We start from the raw sequence: 16943 nt of genomic DNA, 5'->3' as shown, positions 1-16943 counted from the left end.
AGTCACTGAGAACTGAACAAGCAGTGACGTCTCTGTGGCATCATTTGTGCAGATGCGCGGCTTCCACCAAAGTCAACTCTAGTGTGGAAGACTGAATTTGACATCCCAGAAACTGCGAAGATGTTTGTAGGATGATGGTCAATTAGAATTGCTCCCTTCCAAGTTCTAGAAAGTGTGAACAGTCACAAGAGGATTTATTTTTGTCGTTTTGGGGGGAAATCGTTAAATAAATTGCAATCAAAATTGTAATTGAGCTTAGCTTCGGCATTGAGTTCATTCTCTCAGTCATTGACTTTACAATTTTTTTCTCTCTCTCTCTCTGTCTTTCTCTCTGTGTGTCTCTCTATCTGTCCTTTCTGCCTTGGAGATATTTTGATGGCCACAGTTCCTGACACCCTTGAAACTCTGTCTTGGCTTCTAAGAAACAAACATTTTGCAAATACATAGACCAGTTGGAGTCTTCCTTCTTGTCTTCTGCTTCAGCTTCTTTCCTCACCTCGTCCTCCTTTTGCTTTCTTTTGAAATGCTGCTTGTTCACATTGGAATAAGACATCCCATTTAAGCAAAGCGTGAACCACTGCATTTGTGCCTCGTTGGCCTTGTGAATTCTGGTGCGATTTTTGTCGTTTGTATTTTCCTTCTGGGTTATTCCCTACTGCAATCTGTATCCTGGCGAACTAAGGGCAATACTTCAAATTGTGTCTTCTTTCCAGAGCATTTCATGAATGCTCCTGACTAAATCTACTTCTCCAATAATGGCATCATCGCGTGCAGTCAGTGCATGTGTGTTTGCGTGTATGTGCATGCATATACACGAGTGTGCATGCATACAGTTTGAAAGACGCAGTTGAGAGACAGGAAAACTGCGGGGTGGCTTTGAAGGGGTGCGACCCAGAGCAATACAGTAAAGCGTGTCGTTTATAACTGCATGTTACAGCGCAGGCTTCTAAAACAAGCCCCGTCACTCGCTCGCCATTCCTTACCAAGTGCCGCCCCCCACCTTCCATTACACTCCCAGAGATCAGAGGCGTCCCGGCGGCCGGAGAGTCTCTCACCAGCATAGTTACTAAGGCCCTTTCTCTTCTTTCTCCGCCAGTACAGCCAGATGCTGAAGCCCATCAGGATCACCCAGCAGGCCCCGCCGATGCCGGCGATGAAGGCCGGCTGCTTCACCACGTCGCTGATCTGCTCGGTGATGCTGTTGTTGTTTTCGGTGATGACAACCTCGTTGCGTCTCCCTGCGGAGGAAACAGCAGTGTCAGTCAGCAGCCCGGCAAAACGGAACACAGGCGCGCCACCGAGGCGCTGAGAGTCTTCTGAAGGCAGGCACTGCTTGGTTTCGCTCTGAGCCTGTCACCATTGTGGATAAGCGTATTTTACAATTTTCAAAAGAAGACCCACCTCAGGAGTTTGAAGGCGTGATTAAGAAGACCGCTCTCTCGTGTTTTGGTTTGCAATGAACAGACTCAGAAACACTTATTGACGTGCTATCTTGTAAATTCACCCTAAAGCAAAGACTAAGAGTTGAAATAATAGCAACTTATCTTGAACTAACATTTAGCTCTGGGTATTTGCAAACTGCACTTCTGCAAAGGTACTGCTCACATACAAACTCCCACAACTCACAAGAACATATCCTGTAACATTGCCCTTAAAAGTCTTCCAACGAACTTATTTCGATTAGCTATCCTTTGCTTTTCTGGAAGTTAATAAAAGTTATGTAAAGTAGCGACAATTATGCAAACATACTTTCATGGAGATCAGTATGCATACTTAAAATGTCATAAAAGATAAAATTCATGTATCCCCTTAAAGTATTTGAAACTGATTTGAAAATCCACTTGAAAATTGAATATAAAGAATAACTTTAAAATTAATTCTAAGATCTACCTTTAAATCTGGACTAAGATTATTCTTAGAAGTGGTCATGTTTTTACGATGTAGACCTCGCAGAGATAATTAAGAGAGTCTCGACCTACATGTTAAATAGGTTTTAAACTCATGGAGTCACATCACTGAAGAACAAAGATTTAGGTGCTTGTTTAGTAGATTAAGAAATCTAGACACTGGAAATTAAGTTATTTCTAATGTTACTATCATGTCTTGTGAGTGACCGATCCAAGACTTTTAACAGGTAAATTGTAACCAAAACATAAATGACACAGTTCAGAATATCCCATCAAAAGAACGGGCGGGATTTTCACGGATGTAGTCCTCACGGCACTGTACTATATTAGAAAGAGCCCTGGATTTGAACACCACCTCTGCCACGTGGTAGCTGAGTAAGCAGTCAGTTTATGTGGGCACATCATCTTCTTGGTCACTGTTTCTGTTAACTGGCAATAGTACTGTCTTCTCCACATATTTTGGGAGAGTTTAGGGGATCTACAAAAAGAGGCTAATGTGAACACGGTAGTTTTTGACTCAAAACCATGACCCATGTCAGTCTTAGGGCTGCTTGAAGAGCTTCTTGATCAACTTCAGTGACACAAGCGGTAAATACCCAGGCTTAAGGATTCTACAAACCACAGGCATCTTGTTTACCATGCTGCTGTTCCTTTCTTCCAAGCAGAAAATTAGCTTACATTTTCCAGCCTCTCTTACAGTTGAGAGAAACAGAATGACTGGGAATTAGACAACTGCAAATAGGCACATGTGTGGCACATGCACGTCAGGGCTTGACCCGATGACTGCTGAGATCACAGTTGACACTGTCTTTCCTCTAGAAATAGGAGATCTACTGGGGGATGCTGAGACCCTAAGACACGGCAGAGTTGTTCTGTGGAAGAACCTGAGGTCCCCGAGTGAAGCAGAAACCCCACGCCCCATTCTGCTGACCTGTATGAGACTGAGCTATGAATCAGAAAGAAACTGACATTGATAATCTTATCAAAATGCAGACTTGTTTGTTAAAGCTGCTATAACGTATTCATACTTATGTTCCATGCTTGAAAGGCATTTGCATTAAATTCCAGATTTAAAACCCTGGTTCGTTTGCCCTCAATTATTAAGTATGTAAACACAGTCAAAATTCTATTGAAAATGAGCTCTTCTTTTCAATATAAGTCATGCAGCTACCTGGTGACTTTCTGAACTACTGATGTTCCTAAAAAGAAAAAAAATGACTTTACAGAATAAAGAGAAAAGAAAACTGGTCTTTCATTTCTGTAAACGGTCCATAAGATGTCATATTCAGTACGGTGTAGAATTTACGTTACCTAAGATGTATTGCTATTTTGACACCACTGGTATTTTTGAAAACATGTTGTCAGTTTGGCTAATTAAAACACAGATGAGGGCTGTGTGTGACCTGACCGCACTACTGTTCTAGCAGACAAAAAATATAATGAAATATCATGTCTTCCTCCCATTGGAGAGTAATGAAGAATAAAACTAATTTGTTGGACTAAAAATTAATTAGACACATCAGATTTGATTGTACCTATTCCTGTGAAAGTTTGCAGCTGTTCTACATATTATTACCAACTCTGTAACGTAAGCATGAATAGGCCAACTGACTAGAGCAACTGTAGCTGTGTCATTAAGCAAGACAGCTACAAAATTTAGTCCATGCAAACTGTGATGCACCACACTGTCTGGTGCCCACATATGTGAATGTATTTGGCTACATTTCTGTGTCTGTAAGTACAAAAGCATAGAACTCTGGACACTTTGGTATGAAGTCATCTTACCATAGGAAACCGCAGAGAAAAGAACACCAGCAGTTTTAAGACTGAGTGAGGCAGTGTGCTATATTTTTACAATATCTTAATTAATGGTGCCTTAATGGAACTTTCTGGAATGAAGACTCGACTGAGAAGAAACAGAGGCAACAATATATGGTCTGGCATAGAATGCATCTAAGATGACCAACTATAAATTACACCAAATGCCAATACATGATTTAATTAAAGCCAAGGGGAAATGGGGCAGAGCTTGAGCCACTTCAAGTGCTGCTTCAAGTACTGATTAGACAAAAGGGAGAGAAGAGATGGAAGCAGAACGAGATTAGCCACTGCTAAATCACCTTCCAACTAAGGAGCGGCAGTTGTGTAGATAAGGTTATCAGACAAGATGTGAAGGGAGATATGCAGGGGTAATTAAAGAAACAATTAGAAGCCTTCTCAGTACAACAGTAGATATCAAAAGGAAATACATCTCTGGAGAACAAATAGCCTCTTCTGGGTTGAACTGCGCTCACTCTGTGTGTATGTGTGTGCGTGTGCATGTGTATAATACATGGGGGCTCATTTCAATTTCTACAATTCCATCTTTTATGATTACATCTTCACTATTGCATATGGTAATCCTATTTGGATAAGAGATAGGAATATTATTTTTTACATCATTTTTTATTTCATAGAAAAATTGGAAAAACACTTGTTTGACACACTAAACAATAAATTAAAAGGTACTCATTCATGTGAAGACTTGGCTTTTTAAAAATGATAGGAGAGGTAAGTAAGACTTGATTTGATTTAAAGTAATTTAATTCAACTTTGTTATTTTAAGTGACTACACAGTTGCTCAGTGCATAACTGTGATTATCATGACACAAGCTTAGTTATATCCCATGATAGCAATATTTTTACTTCCCTACAAGTATAATACACCCCAAAATATTGTGCTGTTAACAGACAGTCACTAGGAAGGAAAAGAAAGAAAAAAGAAAACTTTTCCTTTCACGAGAAATATAGTTATTACTAAAGATAATATGAAAAAAACATGAAAGGGAAATATTTATTAATACTTATGTGGCAATCTCGCTTATCTCTGTAAGAAAAATTAAATCAGTCAATAATTTCATATATATGCTAGAGAGACAGTGAAAAACAAAGTTTGTATGCTTTATCTAGGACTCTCAAAAAAACTGTACCTTTAAAATATGTTTCATATGTAGCTTTTTTTTTTTTTTTTTGAGTTGGAGTCTCACTCTTTCACCCAGACTGGAGTGCAGTGGCCGCACAGCCTCGACCCGCTGGGCTCCAGCGAACCATCTGCCTCAGACTTCCGAGGAGCCGGAATTACAGGCATGTGCTACCACGCCTGGCTGATTTTTTTGATTTATTGTAGAGATGAGGTCTCACTGCCCAGGCGGGTCTCGAACCCGCGGGCTCAGGCAATCCACTCACCTCAGCCTCCTAAAAGCACGGGATTACAGGCTGAGCCACCGAGCCTGGCCCATATGTAGCTTTTTAAGTAAAAAAAAAAAAAATGGCTTATTTCTAAATACTATAAATGAAGTGTGCGTGTGTGCGTGTGTGTGTGTGTGTGTGTGTGTGTGTGTGTGTGTGATCCTTTGAGGTGTACCAGTATTTCTTTCTTATTCCAATTTATTTTAGAAAATCTCAGAAGGGCAAGATTTTAGGTTTCCCTCAGGTTAAGGAATTAATTCAGACTGAATGACTAATTAAGAAAGGGAAGGCAATTTAAAGAAAAGTCAGTCTTTAACTTTTTCTCTTCAATGCTTTTAAAATATAAAAGAAAGAAAACTCAGGGACTCTGAAAATCCTTAATGATATGATTGAATGTTAATCTTTCCATATACAGCAAATACTTCATAATATAAACAACAATCCAGAAGCTGGCAGTATACCTTATAAGCATCATTTCAGAAAGTAAACAGAAATAATGGAAATGGCTTGTATCAGACACTGGACAAATATTTTTAAAATATGTAAACTCTGGAAAGAAGATTTTTAAATACTTATTAAAAAAAACTCAAAGATATCTCTAAACACATAAAAGCAGGGGGACAGAAGAGGATTTGTCTCTTGGAAGAGGGCAGCTCTTGTTGAGGGAGTCTGCAGAAACAAGACTTCTCCCCTGGAGACTCTTCAAGGCAGGCTGTGCGAGGTGGTGGCACCACACAGAAAACCTCCATTTTGGGGTGTGGTGATGTCACAGTCTGGAGCTCAAGGCTGCTTGAGTGACTAAAGATTGAGGGCAGACCACATGAAAGGGGGTCAGCGAGCTTGAAGCTCCTAAACCTGAGTGTGACTTCCCTGTAAATCCTGGGGAGCTGTCCGTGCTCAGAGAAGACTGCCAGGATCTGGTGACAGGTGAAAGACAGAGGTGGAAGGCGAAGCAGGTGCCAACTCATGTCCACTGCAGAAACTGTGCTTGAAGCCTGGCTTTCATCAGGTTGGGGGAACAGATAAAGATAATAAGTTTCTCACTGTAAGCCCAGAAAAGAATCATGCCTTAAAAAAAAAAAAAATCACAGTAAGCCTTTGTCCTAAGAATAAGGGAAAAACATGAAAAGTCTCAGGCTAACAATGTAAAAACCAAGATACCACAGGAAGAGGTGATCAGTCTTATAGTAACGTAAGTGTCTGGTAGAACACAAACACTCTTTAGGAGATCACAAATTTTATAGCATGCCACCTGCAATGTCTAGTATACAGTAAAAAATCACCAGATATAAACATAAACAAACCAGAAAAATATGTGCCAAGGTCAACGGAAAAGACAGTCGACAGAAGTAGACCATGAAACAACACAGATGTTAAAACTAGTGAAATTCGAAGAAAAGAGCTTGTAAGCAGTGATTACAGTATGTTCATAGACTTAAAATTAATATGGTCATAATAAATGACTAGATGGAAAACATTAGAGGGAAATGAAAATGTCAAAAAGCAAATGAAATTGCAGACAGAAAAGTGTAGTACGAGGGGGAACCCCCAAAAGCTGGATTTTATTAATAAACAATTCTTACATGTTTAAACTGTCGTCGCCTTCATAGTCCTCTCCGCTTGACGCAGCACACCTATCCAGACACTTTTCCATCGCTCAAAGCAGTTTTTGAACGCATCAGTTCTGATGCCTGTTAGTGCTTCTGCGGTGTTTGGTTTCACCTCTTCCCCACGGGCAAAATGTTCCCCATCGAAGACGTTTTCCAACCAGGAAAACAAGAAGTCACGCGGATGACACGGATGAACAAGGAGGGTGAGGCGTGAGACTCATGCTGCTTGGGGTCAAAAGCTGCTGAACACGCACTGTGATGTGGGAAGGTGTGCTTGTCAGCCATCCACCATGAAATGGGCAACCATGTTGAACGACTCTCCAACAATAAAAAAATTCACTGTAGCCAAATGCAGCCTCACAACAAACTAGCTGGGACACTGATGCCGATGGGTCCCTAGAACACTCACACAGTGGGGGAAGTCTGTACCCGGAAGGGCCGCCCTCCAAAAGGCGATTCCGTTGCTGGGGGGACCTTCCTCATATATGAAATGATGACTCTCCGATCCCCCCACTTCTACCCACGGGGAACTAACTGGCATGGGATCTGCACTCCCATCACAGACAGGTGAAAGACAAGGCAAACTGGGTGCAAGAGAAGGGTGGGAGGGTGACCCCGAGAGGGGGGGATCAAGAGGGGGAAAACCTGACTATTTTCATAGCTTTCTACCTGGAGACAAATTCCAGCATGGGCGCAGTGAAGGGTAACTTAAACACTGCCGAACAGCCATCCGGAGCTGGGGAGACTGAAGCCCTCAGGGGGGCTGTGAGGACTGAATTCATGGAGCAGAGCATCAGGTCATCTGAGAAACACACATTTTTAAAAGTTTGATGTACTTGGAAAATAATCGATTTTTAAAGCAAAAGCATTACTAGTGCTACAATTTGTATATTGGTGTTGATTGCACAGATAGAAGCAAATGGTATAACAAGGGCAAAAAAAGAGGAGAGGAAAGGAGATGGTGCTCCTCTACTCTAAGTCCCTTCTATTACAGTTCAAATCTAGAGTAACTGCCATACTCAGAAGAGGCGTGCTTAAAAATCCAGTGGTGGACCAAGAACATAATACTGAAAGCTTGTCGGTACATCCAAAAGAAGCAGAAAATTAGGACAATAGGATCAAAGTCAGATAGAAAACAAACAGCAAGATAGTAATTCTAAACCTAACACATTAACAGGTACATTAATAATAGCATTCTGCACACTGCGATTAAAAGGCAAAGATTGTCTGATTGAATTATAAAACAAAACCTAACAATGCACAACTTGAATAAGATAAAATGCACGTTAAACAGAGAGAAATGGAGTTTAAAAGAAAACATTGGAAAATGGCAAATCATCCAAGTGCTCATAAGATGGTGTGAGGATACGAATATAGGACAAAGTGAATTTTAGAACAGGGAATCTTACTAGGAAGTTAAGTTGGGCATTTTATAATAACAAAAGCTAAGTTTTTAAAGAAGCTATAACAATCTTAAAACATACTTAAAACAGTAGCAAATACATGAAACAAAAACATATAGCCATGAAGGGGAAATACACAAAACCATAATTATAATAGAGTCCCAGATTCTGTTTTCAGTGATTGAAAGAATAGACGGAAAAATCAAGCAGTAAAGACTTAAATAATACTGCCTACTAAGACCTGACATTTATTCAACATTCTACCCCAAACAGAAAAATACACGTACTTATCGACCACACAAGATACGTTCACTCAGACCAAATGCTGAGCCATAAATAAATCTCCATATTTAAAAGACGAAATTCTCACAAAATACATTCTCTGGTCTCGGTGGAATTATATTAGAAATAAGTAACAAGATATAACTGAAAAATTCCCATGCATTTGAAAATTAAACAATACACTTCTAAATAACCTCTGTGGAAAAATAGAAATCCTTAAGAAAGTAGAAAATATTTTCTACTCCATGCTAAACAAAAACATAACAAATCAAAATTTGTAAGATTCAGCTGAAGAGGGAAATTTAAGAGTTTAAAATATTCATATCAGAAAAGAAGAAAAGCCCAAATTCTTGGATTCAAGTTTTGATCTTAAGAAGCAAAATACAACTAGAAGAAGAAATAGCAGAAATTGGTTCGCTAAAACCACAAGTAAAGAAAACGAAGAAAGCCAAAAGTCTACACTTTGAAAAGATTAAAAGAAACGATAAGTCCTTGATAATCAATATTGACAATATCAAAGTAGGAGAAAGAGAAGTAGAATACTTGAGAGTACTCTCCTTTGATGCAATACACCTACTGAGAGAGGAAAGGGGAGGACTGGGAAAAGGCAGGAGAGGAAGATCGCATAAATCCCAAAGATTTCAGAACAAAAGGTGACATTGATACGTATCTGGTAGATAGATAAGACAAGGATTATAAGGGAACACTATAAACAAACACATGCTAAAGATTCAATGACTAGAAGAATAGGGCACATTACTTTGTGGGCAAAAAACAAATATCCATTTACCACAACCAACACAAGAAGAAATAAAAATTCTGACTAGACCTAAACTCATAAAGCTAAAAAAAGTTCCACTCAGATATTGTTCCTGAATTTGAGAAAATATTTAAGGAAGAGATAATACCAGCCCTATAAAAAACCTGTACAGAACACAGAGGAAGAAGAATACTTCCCAAATTATTTATAAAACAAGCCATCCTAATTCCAAAACTGGAAAAGACATAAGAAAAAAATAAAACTACCTATTGATATCTCCAGTGAACACAGATGCAGAATATCAAACACTAGCAAATCAGATCTAGTAACTTCTATACTAAAGATAATAACACATCACAACCAAGTGTGACTTATTTCAGAAATACAAAGTGAATTTACCTTTGAAAATCATTCAAGATGAGCTCGGTGGCTCAGCCTGTAATCCCGCACCTTGGGAGGCTGAGGTGAGTGGATTGCCTGAGCCCGTGGGTTCAAGACCCGTCTGGGCAACTTGGCGAGACCTCATCTCTACAATAAATAAAAAATCAGCCAGGCATGGTAGCACATGCCTGTAATTCTGGCTACTCGGAAGGCTGAGGTGGAAGGATCGCCGGGGCCCAGCAGGTTGAGGCTGCGGTGGCTGGGAGAGGCCACTGCACTCCAGTCTGGGCAACAGAGTGAGACTCCAACTCAAAAAAAAAAAAGAAAAAGAAAATCATTCAGTAGAATGCATCATATTAAAAAAAACAAGGATAAAGAAAACATTACCCGAACATACTCAGAAAAACCATTTCACAACTATGAAAATAAACAAATGAGGTTAGTAAGGTCACAAGATACAAATGCAATATAAAAAATAAAATTTTATATAATATAAAATACTTGGAGAAGAATATTTAAAAAATCTATCTCTAATGGTGTAAAAAAACCACATACCTGGCAAATATTTTAATGAAATACTTGTAAGATCACACACTAAAAACTAGAAAATATTGTGAAAAGTCAGAAGACTTACATCATGGAGAGGTATATCAAATTCCCAGAGAGAAAGACCCATGATTAAAATATTAACTCTACCCAACTGGATGGATAGATTCACGAAAGTTTCAATCACAATTTCCAAATGTCTTTGTAGAACGTGACAAGCTGATTTGAAAAGTATCTGGAAGAGCAGAAGGCTTACAGCCCAAATTTTGCAGAAGAAAATGGCAGCATGTTCACAGCGCCTAACTTCAAGGCGCAAAATAAGCAACAGGAATCAACACAGTGTGGTGTGGCATATGGACAGACATATAAACTAATGGAACCCCAGGGGAACCCAGGAACAATCTATACAGATAAGGCCCATTGGGAAAGGGAATGTCTCCTCAACACATGACATGCAAGGTCTGGCAGTTAAGCTCGTGAACTCATGCTCGAACAAGTGCTCCACACCTCATTGCCGAATATCACTTCAGTCGCCTTTGAAGTCCTCCCCTTGGGAAGCTACGCGCCAATGCCAGTGCCAAGGCCACTCGTCAAAGCAAGCTCAGAGCTCTTTTTTCTAGAACAACCATCAGAACTGTCATCGTATTACCCTAAATGTGCTGAATGTCATCCAAATGTCTTCCTTTCATTATTTCCTTTATCTTTGGGGTAAAGTAAAAAGTCACCGGGCGCCAGACCAGGTGAGGAGGGAGGGCGTTTCAATACAGTTATTTGTTGACTGGCTAAACACTCCCTCACAGACAGCGTGAGCTGGTGCATTGTCGTGATGCAAGAGCTCCTTTGGGAGCATCTTTGCACACACCTTTCTCAATGCCAAGATTTTCAATTAAGGTTTCCCTGTTTCTTTCTCGATGTTTATTTGGTCTGCTCTGCCTCTTACAGTCAGCCAATGATCTGACACACAATTCGACAAATTTTTGTAGTAGCTTCGCAGTTCCATTTGTTACTAGCCATCCTGACTTCTCTTCATTGGTGACACTTTTTCTCCCCTCAGGAAAACATTTCATCCATTTGTACACTGCTGTTTTCTTCATGGCATTATCCCCATAAATGTGTACTAACTTGTTCCTGATTTCACTTTCACTTTTGCCAAGTCTAACAAGAAAGTTAATGTTTCTTGCTTGCTTTAATTCAAACTCTGACATTCTCATGACCACAGCTCTGATGGCCATCCCAGAAAAAGAATTCTGAAACTGCTTTAACAGGTGGCCTAGGAACTGGTGTCGGTACATAGCTTCCCAAAGGGAGTACCCCAAAGGTGATTGCAGTGATATTCAGCCATGAGGTATGGAGTACTTTTCCAGAATGAGTCCATGCACTTAATTGTCAGACCTCATACATGGGGAAACAAAAAAGCCTGAGCCTTAGATTCACAGGCATTGCCTTTAGGTGAATTAAAATCTAGCATAAAAGCTTAAATTACAAAGCTTCTAGAAGGAAACATTCCCACTCACTAGAAATAGGCCACAGTTTCTTAGAAAGCACTAAACGAAAAGAAAAACTAGATCCACTGTACTGCATTAAAATTTAAAACTGTGGTTCATCAAAGGACATTATTAAGAAAACAAATGGAGAAACCATGAACTAGGAGAAAATATTTGCAATACTTATACATGGCAAAGAATGTGTGTCCAGAATGTGTAAGTGACTCCTCAAGAGAAAGCTTAATTTTAAAAAGGCAAAGATGTGATCAATTCACAAAAGAAAGTGTGTAAGTGGCCGTTAATTATAGGCAAAGTTACTCAACATCATTAGTCACGGAAGAAGACTCTAGTTGGAATCACAAGGAGGTACAGCTTTCCATCCTTGAGAATGACTAAAATTACAAACAACGGCAACATCAAATGGTCGTGACAATGCAGAGAAACTGGAAGACTTTTTTTTTCTTTTATTGCTGGTGGGAGTATAAAATTATACAACAATTTGAATTTCATTTACAGTTTCTTACAACGTCAAACTACACCACCCTTTGACCCAGAAATTCACTCCTATGCATCTCTCCAAAAAGGAATGAAAACATGGGTCGTCAGAAAGACTGACATAAGAATATTCATTCTCTCAAGAGAAAAGCAGATAGACAAAATATGGCACACTCCTATGACCAGAGACAGCTCGGCATCAGACATATGAGCGGCACAACACACGCATGGGGGAATCTCACAAACTGCGCTCAGCCAGAGAAACCAGACCCCAAATGGTGAATTCAGGGCTATTCCTGCGACACACCTTTCAAGCACAGTCCCACGCAAGCCATGAAGACGAGGGACAACTTCACGCAAGGAGGCCAGCAGATTTAACACGAATGGCTTCTGTGGGATAGTATGTTGGGACACAAAGTTTCTTTTGGCCCATTTCTGGTTAATTCTCGGTGCCTTTTCTGACTTGGAAGACACACGGAGATCTGAAACGTGACCCACGCCCTTTAACAATGGCCTCATTCTCCATTACAGTTCAGTAGCGCCAACAATGCTCACGGAACTATTGGCTAAAAATAATTCTCAAGCCACCTCTCAGCATCCAGACTCTTAGAGACTGTAGTTTAAAAGCCTGGGACCCAAGGGCATGAGCACTTCTGTGAACACTTCCACAAGTGAAGGCACTGGTGACACGGGGTGTGCGTGTGCCAATCAAAGGGCACAGCCAGCTGGGCTTGGTGGCTCAGCCTGTCATCCCATGCCTTTGGGAGGCTGAGGTGAGTGGATTGCCTGAGCCCGCGGGTTCGAGACCCGCCTGGGCAGCGAGACCTCATCTCTACAATGAATCGAAAAACAACCGGGCGTGGCGGTGCATGCCTGTAATTCCGGCTACTCGGAAGGCTGAGGCGGAAGGATTGCCGGAGCCCAGCAGGTCGAGGCTGTGGTGGCCGGGAGCGGCCGCTGCACTCCAGTCTGGGCGACAGAGTGAGATTCCAACTCAAAAACAAAAAACAAAAACAACAAAGTGCACGGCTGTGGGAGGTGGTCGATTCCAGGCCACAACCTGCCTGCATCAGGGGCTGGGTCCAAGGCGCAGGTGTGAGACTGACACTCACCGATGATGACGGGCTGCGGCTCGGACTTGACGCCAACCCCGGCGCTGGTGCTGGCTGCGACCTCTATCCGGTATTGAATACCTGGGAACAGGCCACCAATGATGACAGAGCGAATGGCTGCGTCCACGGTCTTGTTGATGTGGAACCGCGTCTCGTTTCCCAGACACCAGATCTGCAGACGTGGGAAGTTCATGACAGATGGACACAGAAGGACACGGTCTCGTGAGGTATTCTAAAAGCAACCAACCTGTGTTCTAGGCTTAAGGAGTTGGTGGTTAATGGCATTTTCTCAAGCCTGCCCTCTGCAGCTAACCCATGCATGTGTGTGTGTGTGCGTGCGCATGTGTGTGTGCGGCTGCTTTCTGTAAGTCAGCTTTTCAAAACGTGCTGCTTCAGTGGCTGTCTCTCTTCAAGTGAAAGGCCTCACAGACCCTCGATGCACAGACAGAAGCAGCGTTTCTGCTCCCTCCATCCCAGAAGCATCTTTTTTTCTGAGGACAGGGTTGAAAAACGTTTGCCCTCATGCCTCTTAATCAGAATTCTCATCACAAAGACACAGGTGTTTCCGAGTGGGGGCTTCACTGCCCACCCTGCCAGTCTCCCTAGACCCCCGAGGTCCTGGCCTGGCAGTCCCCGACCACCACCCGCTGGAGGGCTGCAGTCTCCAGCTGAGCTGAGTGATCTGGGACCTTGTGGCCAGGGGCTGATGCTCCACGCATCTGCGTGTTACCTGTTGCCCCAGGACGTTAAAAGTCATGTGACCCTCCATCTGAGCAGAAGGAACTCTAGGGACGGGCTGCCCCGTGGGACACCGAGGTCCCCCGGGCACCCCACCCCGTCCAGCACCCTCCTCGCACGCGCCCACCTTGTACTCCTGGATCACGCCGTTCTGGTGGTCTGCGGGGGGCGGGTCCCAGGACACACTGATGCTGGTGCTGTTGTGGCTTCCCACCGCCAGCACCGCGACCGACTGCGGAGGGGCGCTTGGGGCTGGGGGACAGAAGAGACGAAAGTGGTGAACACCGTGCTGCTTCCAGGACGGGAGGCAGACGAGACACGGGTGGCCAGGCCTCCGGGAACGCGGACTCTGCTCAGAGCCCACAGTGCCCGCTTTTGAAGACACCCTTCCGACACTACCACAGGGGGCGCAGCCCGGAGGGTGCTCTGGGCAAGGTGGGGCGGCCCTGTGGGATCACATCTTCCCATGCCCTGACCGGGCTGCGCGGGGGCTCTCACACCAGCCCCAGAAGGGGCAGCAGCCCCCAACTCGGGGCCAGGGTGAGGGCACAGGCTTCCCGCGAGAGGCCCGTCCAAGTCAGCAGCCAGACAGGACTTGAACCCGGCCATGCCCACGAGAGGCCTGTCCAAGTCAGCAGCCAGACAGAACTTGAACCCGGACATTCTCTCAGTTCTAACAGGCTGTCTTTCTGAAAGAACAAACGGGCAAACAAACTCTTCTCACCAAAAGTACTCTGAGAGAATATAGCCCAAAATTCTATCAGGTGTCATTTCTGGGTGGTGGCAGTTTTGACAGCCACTTCTGTGTGTGTGGCTTTGGTTTGTGTTTACAAAATAAAGACAAAAACGTAGCCATGGATTTCACTAATGCAGGAAAAACATCCCTTGTATACTGGGAAAAATAATTAACTGCTAAAAATGTGCCCATACTTTAAGCTTTAAAACTTGTTTTGTGTGTTTGGGAAAGGGACTCTGATGAAAAACTGAGGACAGTTCACAGGGGTCAAGTGTGAACTGAGTAGATGGGGATTTCCGGCAAGAATCCTCTCCTTTCTAGTTTTTCCTCAAACTAATTCCAACCATACTGGAACAGACGAGAGAGAGGCAATCTCAACATCAGATGGCGCCTCTCCCAGCCAGGGCATCGAGAGCTAAGAAGTACACATCTTGCGGAAAAACTCGTCTATTCTCAGGGAGTCTCTGGCTTAAAACCAAAGGCAGGAAACACAACACCAGAGCCCTGCATAAAATCCTTCTTGACAGTTAAGAAAAGTCTAAGAGTTTTATGGTAGGGAAGGGTTTTTACATAATACTGTAAATGTTCTCACATGAGGGGCGACACCCCAAAACCTGGAATTTATTGATAAAAATTGTGTGTTTATTCTTACATGTTTGAACTTCAGTCCCCTTCAAAGTCCACTTTGTTGGATGCAATACAGCTATTGAGATGCTTTTTCCACTGCTCAAAACAGTTTTTTACTCGTCAGTTTTGATGCCTTTTAGTGCTTCTGCTGTTTTTTGGTTCACCTCTTTCACACTGTCAAAATGTTTCCCTTTGAGTACTTATTTCATTGGGGAAACAAAAAAAAAAATGGCTTGGGGCGAGATCAGATGAAGAGGGAAGGCGAGTCCTGGGGGCCACGACGTGCTTGGTGGAAACTGCTGAATGCTCAATGCACTGTGGGCAGGTGTGCCCGTAAATCACCCATCATGCAATGGGCAAGTGTGCAGAGAGAATCTCCAAGAAATAAAAACTTTAAAAAATGCACTGAAGCCAAACGTAGCAGTTCACAACAACGCTAGCTGGCACCTGGATGCCCGTGGACTCCGAGAAGCCACGCCTGGTGGGGGAAGCCTGGCACCACAAGGGCCCACCTTCCAGAAGGTCATTCTGGGCTTTGGGGTCCCTTTCACGTATCTGCACAATTAGTTCTTTGGAAACGCCCTCAACATCCGAAAAGCTATTTTATGAGTCTGTTGCCAACCTCACCTGCTTGGTAAATGTGTCACGACACATCCCAGCACACTGGGCCTTCGTGGCCACGAGATCTGGGAGACACAGACAGACGTGAGCTCCCATGGCCCGGCTCATGTGACAACCTTGCTCCAGAATGTGGCACGTGGCATAAACCCACCCCCTCGCCTACCTGCCGTAGGCTTCTCGAGGAGACCTCATGGAAAATAACACCTTGGGGGCTGGTTCCTTATCCCCCCCCCCTGCCACTGGCCTGTAGCCTCCCGGTCACCACCTGATGGGATGATGGTCCTGGGCCGGCTACTTTCTGCAGGTGTGAGAGAGCCCAGAGCTTCAACACACTCCCAGACAGTCCTGTGGAGGGCCACGTGCCATCTCCACACAGCTGCAGACCTCGGGGACGAATGTATGCTGAATTTTGACACACGTCTCACCCGGAGAAAGAGCCTAGCTCGTGAGACTGATTTTGGAAGTGGGCTTCACATAGCGCAGGCTGCAGTGAAGTCCCCTCTCCACCTGAGAGTAAACTGAACAACACATGAAGATGCCGTTATTATCATCACCGTTATCATAAACACCTTCAAGCAAGGGGAAGCGACACTCTTATGAACTTTCAGAAATTGTTTCTTTACGTATCCTGAAAGTAGATTAACAATGCCCTTAAAAGCATGCACTCTGCCCCAACCAGGATAGCACCTGCAAACCAGAGGAAAGATGCCATCTCGCTGTGTTGTAAGACAAGAAACGTATCATTCAAAAGCTCTTTGGTTAAACGTAAATACATACACGTTAGTGTGTGCAACCTATAGATACATGTCCTTAAGGTTGCCCTTATTGTGTATGAAAAAGGCTTTTTTGGCCAGGTGTGGTGGCTCAAACCTATAATCCTAGCACTTTGGGAGGCCAAGGCAAGAGGACTGCCTGAGCTTAGGGGTTCCAGACCAGCCTAGGCAACTTGATGAAACCTCGTCGCCATGATGAATTTTTAAAAATAAGCTGGGCATGGTAGCGCTTGCCTGTAG

The 16943-nt window shown here is 43.1% G+C and overlaps 1 protein-coding gene across 1 annotated transcript in view; it reads right to left on the bottom strand.

Annotated features, from left to right (window-relative positions):
* Positions 1-16943, bottom strand: part of ROBO2 (roundabout guidance receptor 2) — a gene marked incomplete at its 5' end in the record, with an annotated part of 485855 nt that overhangs the window by 52032 nt on the left and 416880 nt on the right. The window contains 3 exons of the mRNA XM_021711978.1: positions 1056-1238; positions 13209-13380; positions 14074-14198. Of these exons, the coding sequence (XP_021567653.1) occupies positions 1056-1238; positions 13209-13380; positions 14074-14198 (480 nt within the window). The remainder of the gene's footprint in view (positions 1-1055; positions 1239-13208; positions 13381-14073; positions 14199-16943) is intronic.

This window comes from Carlito syrichta, unplaced genomic scaffold (genome assembly GCF_000164805.1).
Source record: "Carlito syrichta isolate Samal-C Ts95f unplaced genomic scaffold, Tarsius_syrichta-2.0.1 Scaffold302973, whole genome shotgun sequence".
Lineage (NCBI taxonomy): Eukaryota > Metazoa > Chordata > Mammalia > Primates > Tarsiidae > Carlito > Carlito syrichta.
The sequence above is the reverse complement of the archived record's forward strand: the minus strand, read 5'-3'. Positions and strand labels throughout refer to the sequence as shown.